Raw genomic sequence first — 9,445 nt, 5'->3', positions numbered from 1 at the left:
CCAGGGAAAGTTGCTTCATACACTTCTTTCTCTGTTGAAAACAAAAGAAGATATTTTGAAGAATGTAGGAAAGCAAACAGTTCATGGGCACTTTTGACCACCGTAGTCATTTTTTCCAGCTATGGTAGTCAACGGGGTCCAAGAACTGTTTGGTTACAAGCATTTTTCCAAATATCTTCCTCTGTGTTCATCATAACACGAGGGTAAGCAAATGATGAGAGAATTTTGGGGTGAACTGTCCCTTTAACAAATGGAACCTTTGTGTAAACAGTAATAATATCAACAATAACAACATACACATTTAGCATTTCAAATGCTCCTTTGACTGCAATTGCAGTAAGAATTGACAAACTGAAAGAACAAAAAACACTTTTCTTTATCTTTATAAAACGAATTTCTAACAAACAAATCAAGAAAAAAACATCTTCACCCCAAACATAGTAATGATAAACCTTTATTGTGAATATATTGCATTTCCACAAGAATTACACGTGTAAACTTTACAAACTTGTTTTTTTTTTGTTTTCTCAAACAACATTATTGTACAAATGTATATAAAATCGTTTCAGGCTTGTCATGTTCCACAAAAGAATATTCATGTGTATAGTTCAGATCAGGAGGGAGGGGCTGCCGAGGCACATACCACACCCCCTATGGCCCAACTAGTGAACACACATATCAAGAGTGACTTGGATACACGCTTAGGAAAAGAAGCATAACCTCAGAAAAAACATCCTGGCACACAGAGCACCATCAACACCGGTAAATACGTTCAGTAACACGGACACGCGGCAGCCCTATGAGACAGCACAGCAGCTGAGAGCAGCATTCAGAGAACATACAATAAATACACACAACTCAATCCTCTTTACATGAGGGGGGGGGGTCATATATGTTAAATTGTACATGTGTAACCTTTTAAACAGGTCACAGTGTCAGTTAAAAGAGCACCGTGTGAATACCTAGTTTGCCCCAAAATGAAAATGTTGTAATTATCTCACTTTCATCTTAGTGCACGCTATCATGTGTTTTTTAGAAATGGGTGGAAACAAAGGTTTGTATTGACATAAGTGAATAATGATGGAGTACATTTTCATGTTTGTCGATATTTTATGTCCCCCTAATGTAAAGTGGAAACTTTATAAAACAAATATTTTACTTTTTGGATTCCTGATTTGGACTCGTTTTTTTTCCATTGATAACAGATACACAACAGCATAAGTCCTTTGAAAATTTTAAGTTAAAAATAGTCCCGTTACTCCTCCACGATATAGAACATATGAAAACACTTTGCTTTGCAGCATGCCAATAAAACCCCCAAGTGAATGCTACTTCTAGGTAATTCTCTCTTCTTGACTAACCGTGTAGGCACTGGTTTTAAGATTTAGCATAATCGTGTCATTAACCTGTTTTATGTTTCACGTGCGGCTCTTTTGAACGTGACACTGGATCTATTTGAGTTCAAATAGAGGAACGGCCTCTACGGAGTTTGTATATACAGTACATACCACCGGCATTTAAACACGGTGTAGTTTGTAAAGAGGAGGTGGGGTCACCGAAGCTCTCCTTGGATCAAATCTCTCACGTTGTCGTTTTAGTGAGGTATTTAAAACGTTACATCCTATGGCCACAACCCCCAGGCCTGAGATGAGAAATCCAGACCCTTGAAACCTCAGAGGAGACTAAAATGTTTGTAATGATTCATAAATGAACTGCATATTTAGGTGTGTAACTCAATGCTACATCAGTGAAGACAGGAAGATAAATTCTTTCAATCCAAACCAAAAGAAAGAACTGACTTGGATGCTCGAGCTAAAACCAGCTTTATCCATCTCAAGCACGTCTCGCTACATTTCATTTTCATTTGGCAATCGTCGCAATAACTTCCCGGCTTTTAAATTCGCTTTCACTTATCACAGTTAATGTGATGTTTTACAACCTCCTCATCAAACAGACCACAATAAAGAAAAAAGTGCTGCGGCTCCGCGACAGTCTATAAAAGCCATCATCATTTATTTTTGCTTGAATTAAATGTTGAATTTAGAATAACTCATGCAAACATTGACTGTACGCTCGTATTTTTAAAGAAAGATAAAGAGGGCCATCAAAACTTTCTAAAATGGAGAGAAGCATGTTGTAGTTTAGATACTTGGCCTTTCGGATGTGGTTGGTTAAATATTTCATAATTTCAAAGCGTTGCCGCTGCAGTATTTGTTCTTTCCCCAGAACAGTCTCGGGGGAACTCGCAAAAACCTTTTCCCACTGGCAATAGATCTGATCCATATCATCTAAGCTCATTCTTTACATGCATAAACCTTCTAACACAATAATAACAAACGAATATATAAACATACATTCAGCCATCTGAAGTGCACATTTCTCCAGAGTGAAAAATCTTTAAGGACGTTTTTATAAGCTGTCTTGTGCTGTTTCAACATGTGGATGCGATATCTGACACGCTTGTGATATCATGTCTGTCGTACTGGAACAAAATCTGTCAGATGAAGTATGTGGATGACATGCAGTAAAACGCAATCGCCTGACAGCGGGGGCCAGAACACGGGACTGAGGAGTTTTCAGCACATTCAACAAGCTCCGGACCTTTGGATACGAGCGTGCGACTTCTGACACAACTAAAAAGCGACTTCGGTACGCTAACTGGAATGCTGCGTCTGGATTTCACATCAGATGATTCTCTGCTCGTGTGCGGTTTGATGTACATTACATCTTTTTATGGTGAATTGTTATGCTCAAACATGGCACTTTTAACTGGCGTTTTTATCAGATGCATGTGGTTATGTCAAGCTTGCTTTAGGTCTAAATCAACAGTAAATCTCGAATGCAACAGAAAAATGAAAACCCCATATACTTCTTTTAAAAAAAAAAAATAGAAATTAAATCTCACAAAAATGTCAGTCATAAAATGTGATCATATTTTATCTTTTCTATTTAAAGAACCATTATGATCTTTATTCATTGTGAGCAAAACCATCTTCTCGATTACGCTACAATATTTGCGAAAACAAATAACTAAAATAAAAAAAATCATGTTTTTTATTTACATTATCGTGTTTTTTGTTGTTTTATTGTGTTAGTGAGCTGAATTTCTTTTATTATAATAACGTAATTTAAACAACCCAACTCCAATTCGATTGATATTACTTGGAATGCACAGTAAAAAAACATGATTTTTGAAAAAGAGTTATCCGTTTTCGTAAATGAACTCTTCATATTTAGGTTAAGATGAAAAACTAAATTAAACATTGGTAAATTATTTATTTAAATTGTGTATTTGAAAATAAAAAAATATAATATTTTTGTGCTGAATTTAATATTTAAATGATGAATACATATTTTAATAAATTAAAACAAATCAATCTGTGTATATAGATAGGATCTCATTTTGAAATGCAGCATTTTGAATTTGCGTAATAATGCAAAAATGTGTAGTGGTCAAGTCATCATTTCTTTTGACTGTGGGCCAAGATACGACCCAAACATTTCTCTGTGAGATTTGTGACACACACCCTAGTTTAGCGCATTCACTTTTCAATGCTTTAAATAAAATGAAACAAGGAAACACAGGCCTCTATAGGCCTAAAGGGCTTGGCTGTGACATCACTGACCTCACTGATGTAAAGCTCACGTGAGCTGAACAGTCTTAATCTCAATCAACCTTGATTCAGATCCAGGCTGGTGCTGGAAACCGTCTCTGACCGCAATGTTGCCTGCGGACTCATTCTATTGGACTGCATGTGGCACTAGAGGTGAGGTTTCTGAAGATGTGGTCCAAACTAAAAAAACAAGCATAGATCTGTCGCTTGGTTTTGGCTGGTTATACAGGGCAGTATTCGGCAGTGTTTTATGGACAATCGTAGGTTTGTGGCAATCAAATGATAGACAGTTATTCAATACTAAATGTGTGTCAGAATCTGTGCCAAGTCCTTGTTGTGCAACTCGTTGTGCCTGGTCAGGAGAAATGGGTTCTGGTTCCTGTAAACAGCCACAATAGAAGAAGCTGAAGAACCAGCGTTGTCCAAAGGGACGGAGTCAAACCGCAGACCCCACCGCAGTCAGACGCATCCTCCTGCAGCCAATACAGAGACATTAGTGACCTCTGACCCTCATAAACAAGATTATACAGTCAGAGTTCCCTTTTAGTTCAGCCCTGATGGACAAACCGGGACAGACCAAAGTCAGCTTACGGCGTGTCCATACTGCTAACGCCCTTCAGACGGCCGTTTCAAGTCATGCATCTTGAATTTCAATAACATTTCAAAGCAAGTAGCTGATCAAGCATACAGACCTGTCAGGAGTAAAGCTGGTTTAAAGGGATAGTTCACCTAAAAATGAAAATTCTTTCATCGTTTATTCACCTTCATGTCATTCCAAACCCGTATGACTTTCTTTCTTTTACAGAACACAAACGAAGATATGACCTCCATCAACCTCCATTAAAACGTCTTCTCTTGTGTTCCACAGAAGAAAGAGTCATTTACACATTTTCAATGACTTGAGGGCGAATAAATGATGATGTTTTTAACTATTCTTTTTAAAATGGATTTTACACCAGGGAGAACATTCATAAGTGATTCAACTGAAATCAAATCACGTGGTCAGATGTGTGTGAAACTGAACTCACAATGGCTGGAGTAAAATGGACTGAAACATAACATAATGCTTTACAGGACAAGAGTACGAAATTTAGCAGCATCTAGTGGTGAGGTTGCAAATTGCAACCAAAGGCTCACTCCAACCCTCCCCGCTCCCTTTCGAAGCACTACGCCGGCTCACACAGAACTAAGAACGTCACTTTTTCACTTCTTTGCTGAAGGACATAAAGTAATTACGAATCGTGCTCTGTAGAGCAGTAGAAACAACATGGCGAATTCCATGTAAGGGGACCCGCGGTGTATGTAGATAGAAATAGCTCATTCTAAGGTAATAAAAACATAACACTTCCTTATGTAAGGTCTTTACACACCTCTGAAGACATAGTTATGCATATTATATTGCATTTCTGTCAAAAGATCCTCCAGAAATGTAAACACAGCACCTTCAACAAATGCACTACATACTTGTGCTACTGGTTGGCGTGACAGGTCTGAGAGTTCACCAGTGAAAGTCCTGTGATGTCCCAGGTTCGAGGAGGAATAGGCTTATCATGCGTGTGGCTGTCAAAAGGACGGAAACACATCTGGAGCTTCCTATGTTTATGCCACAGAAAATCTCTCAGGGAACGAGCTGAAAATGCACATCCTACTGTCACAGCGGGAGGAAAGCAGACACGTCCTGCCTCTGTGCTTCTGTACCTACTGTAAGCATTCAAATAAACCCATTTTTTCCCCGCTCTGCCGCATTGACTACCTTTAAGGCCATGCTAACCAGGTCTGACACCTTGCATTTAAAAGATCCAAACCTTAGTTGTTTTACTGATATGATTCTGATGAGATGATGAGACAAAATGACAGCAAAACAAGAAGAAACTGACCCTCAAACACAAAGCAGAAAGAGCAGCAGAATGATGGCTGGGTAAAAAGCCAGGGCAGAGGAGCCACTGATTGGACAGACAGGCTCATCCTAGTAGCACCAGGTATGATGAACCGCCAATGAGCATTAAAAGTGCAAACAAAAAGCGTGTTAAAGGAATAAAAAATAAACCAATGGACGAAAATGATTTTTTTTCTTCATATTTTGGTTGATGGTCAACTTACACCAGTGACAGTGTTGGTGTCAAAGCAGGCATCCGGGCCTTTTCTGTATCGAGGTTCCTGGGCCAGCACACATGGGTCGGGACCATTGGCTGATGGAAATCCATAAGGACGATAGACACAACTACACAAGGCAAAGGATTCTCAAATACACAAAAATGTATCATTTAAACGTCTTGCTTGCAAATGCCTTGTAAATAACCACAAAACATTGTTGTTTTTTATACTGTATGTCTATATACGATTGGGATCAAAATAATTCAACCCCTAGGTAAATATGATCAAGAAAGGCTCTGAAAATATGATAGCATTATTGCATATTATAAGCATTGTTAATCCATTGGGTCTTTTCATGAACAATATTACAAATATCAAACCTTTCATTGGAGAATTAGAAATTGAAACAGGGGGAGTCATTATGAAATATATGTGTTTCTCTGTAATACACATTGCTCATAGTTATTCAACACTTTATACAAGTTCTTATTTTTGCCAAGATAACCGCTCTGAGAGCTGATTTACTTTTATCAGACCACAGAACATTTGTAAACAAGATGGTTTCTATGGTCAGATTAATCTTTTAGCAGCAAACATAAGACGTTGTAACGATAAAAATAAGAGCTTGTATAAAGGGTTGAATAATTATGAGCAATGTGTATTAGAGAGAAAGACATTTATTTCATAATGACACCCCTTTGTTAAAATTCTTGTTCTCCATTGAAAGGTTACATTTTTGTCATATTTTTCAAGAAAAGACCCAATGGATTAACAATGCAGATTTTTTTGCAGCCTTCCTTGATCATATTAACATAGGATTGAATAATTGAATAATTTTGAGCTCAACTGTTTAGAGTTTAACATCTCTATAGTAATTGAAATAAAACATACACAAAGCACAGGTCCAATTTCTCATGGTCTTATGACTTAGAGGCCTATGCTTCAAATCTTAAAATTTGCAGACGAGCAGTACTCCTGCGTGTGTAAAGGAACTTGAATGTGTAATGAGCTGTATAACGCCTCGGTAAAAGTTTAAGTAATTCTCCCAAAAAAGAAAAAAGAAGAAGTATGTTTGCCTTGACTGATTCATTCTTCATTATGTTCTACTAAACTGTTGATTTATATTCAGGAATGTTCTTATTGCAAAATGGCCTTTTGCCAGGTCCAACATTATCCATTTTGAGGTATATATTTCAGTCAGACGTCTATAATCACTGAAGGTAATATTTACTTAAGGTTTTAAGGTTTAAACACATTCAAAGGATCTACACGGTCAGGCATGTCCACAACATAAATTGTGTTAGCATTACTAGAAATAGACGAACAACTCAATAGGCCCGTTTCACATGACGTCACGCATCTTCTGTTCTGCCGTGAAGCAGTGTAGCGTTACTAGCGCCTCAGAATGAAGTTTCCCTTGCACAGCTGTCACAAATACAGCTAGATGATGTACAACATCTTGCAGACAAATTTTCGCTTACGACAAGATAAAGCTAGATAAAATTCTTCTTTGAACAATATTGAAAGGTAAGTGTTTTATTTTAGTTTTGTGTTAGCGAAGGTGCTAGTATAAGAACTTGAATACGTGTTCTGTCAGTTTTTTTTCCAACAGTTGTTAAATTCCAACGTGATGGCAAAACGTAATTTCTTCTTCTTCTGCCTGCTTTGCGAAAAGGCAGAAGTTAAGTTACGTCTTTGAGAAAAGGGTCTATTGACTGTGAGTGCGGGACACATTGCGTCATTTGAAGGATACACGGCTGTTCCGCTTGTCTCAGGGGTTTGGGATCGCAGGACAGGCAGGAACTCTTGGCATCCGAGATCAAAAACACCAAATTTGTTTTAGGGAGCCTCTCCGCCCGGAACATTCTGGGAAAAAGAGAACAGACAGCTGAATGCCGATGACCGAGGCAAATATTCATACAAAATGTCCAAGGAGGTGTTAGCTTCAGATTAAGCAGGTCCACCTGATGTGAACAACCTACGTCCATCCATACACTCACCCATCTATATATCTACATGGATAGATATCGGGACGCCCCCTTTCTAATAAACAGGTGTTTTTTACTACAGTATTTCCAATCAAATTAAATATTATTGCTACACCATACAGTGGCATATTGGATACTTTTGCTTTCATCTTTGTTGCAACAGTTTTGAAAGAGCCTTTTCTGTTCTGCAATGATTTTACCCCATGTGTAATAGTTTGGGTGATGAGTGTTCAGGTGGGTTCAGATCTGGGCTTTTGTTCTTCAGCACTTGACTGCATGAACCATTTTCAATCTTGCTTTGTGAACGGGGGTATTGTCATGTTGGAATAGAAAAGATCAAACTGTTCCTGTAAAACTAGAAGCACACAACTCTTTAAAATATCATCATATGCTGTAGCATTAAGATTCATGCTCACAAAAATGACTAATCAAACCTGTTCATCAGAAAGTGGCGTCTCAATACTTTTGTCCATAAAGAGTAATCATCCATTCATATTCAACAGAAGAGGTCTCATGGCAGGGAACATCAGCATGTATAAACTCAAAAAAAGGCATTAATACGGCAATTCTGCATTAGTTCTTTGTAAGAGCCCAATTTCACATCCAATACTCAACATGTGTGGAAGTATTTAGCACACGTAACAGGAGATGAGCGTGTTATATTGGAAATCTGCGTCGGTTGGCAGCTTGTTACGTACTGTCATCGCCAAATGGCTTTTCTTTACAGCCGTCTCTTGTTCTCTTTTACGGTCCTCCTCCCTCTCTTTAAACCAGAATGACACAGGGTTCTGAACAGGGCCGGCTGCATGCGAGTGTGTATGTGTGCGCAAAAAAGTTTTGTGTTACACATCACCTGCTCTATCTGCAATCACAGCCTGTTTACTGCCGCCCAGCACGGTCGGCGGGGCAAACAAGCCTCAGATCACAGCGGTCATCGGGTCACACACACACACACACACACGGAGGGTTTGACAGTCACAGTGAAGAACAGAGTCTTAAAGTTCAGTGGCTCACATCTGCTGCCTTCAGAGGAATGCTTTATTCATGAGCGCTGCTGAGGTTATAAGGGCAGACCGGGTGTTTCAGGTGGATTTACACCGCCTACATGACAAACGTCCTTCTTGAAAAACGACAAAACCCATTTGACATTATTTCACGAGCAAAATTAAATACAATTTCCTATTTATTTCTATAGCTCTCTTCACAATTTGGAACATTTGCACAGTAGCTTTACAGAAAAACATATTTTAGGACAAACAGTAGAGACCTGAAATTGTTTTGAAATGCTGGGGTTATTTGCAGTATAGACGGTTTCAGTGGCAACAACATAAACAAATGCTTTGCAGCCTAAACTTAACTTCCTGTAGACCTCAGCAAAGAATTATGTTTTTTAACGTTTCCGGGTTTCTCAGCAATTTACCGTGACTTCCATTAACGCTGTATAAGAAACACCCACGCAAAACAAAGTATAGTGTTATAAACACATATACAATTTTTTTTTGATTAAACTATAAAATACTTTAGAGGATTTAGGGTAAGGACGACCGTTGAATGCGTCATCACAGGCTAATGAAAAATATCAATTTAATACAATACAATAAATATAAGTATGAATTGATATTAAAATAAAATAAATATGTGACCCTGAACAAAACCAGTCTTGTGGGTCAAATTTTCGAAATTGAGATTTTTACATAATCTGAATGCTGAATAAATACGCTTTCTATTGATGATGTATGAGTTGTTAGA

The 9,445-nt window shown here is 38.1% G+C and overlaps 1 protein-coding gene across 1 annotated transcript in view; it reads right to left on the bottom strand.

The window, feature by feature from the left end:
* Positions 1–507: 507 nt before the first annotated feature.
* The window catches only part of LOC130435603 (voltage-dependent calcium channel subunit alpha-2/delta-1), a 90,471-nt gene continuing 81,533 nt past the window's right edge, over positions 508–9,445 (bottom strand). Inside the window, exons 36-38 of the mRNA XM_056766351.1 lie at positions 7,462–7,574; positions 5,715–5,803; positions 508–4,087 (exon numbers count right to left, since the gene is read on the bottom strand). Of these exons, the coding sequence (XP_056622329.1) occupies positions 3,971–4,087; positions 5,715–5,803; positions 7,462–7,574 (319 nt within the window). The 3' untranslated portion in view covers positions 508–3,970. The remainder of the gene's footprint in view (positions 4,088–5,714; positions 5,804–7,461; positions 7,575–9,445) is intronic.

This window comes from Triplophysa dalaica, chromosome 14 (genome assembly GCF_015846415.1).
Source record: "Triplophysa dalaica isolate WHDGS20190420 chromosome 14, ASM1584641v1, whole genome shotgun sequence".
Classification (NCBI taxonomy): domain Eukaryota; kingdom Metazoa; phylum Chordata; class Actinopteri; order Cypriniformes; family Nemacheilidae; genus Triplophysa; species Triplophysa dalaica.
The sequence above is the reverse complement of the archived record's forward strand: the minus strand, read 5'-3'. Positions and strand labels throughout refer to the sequence as shown.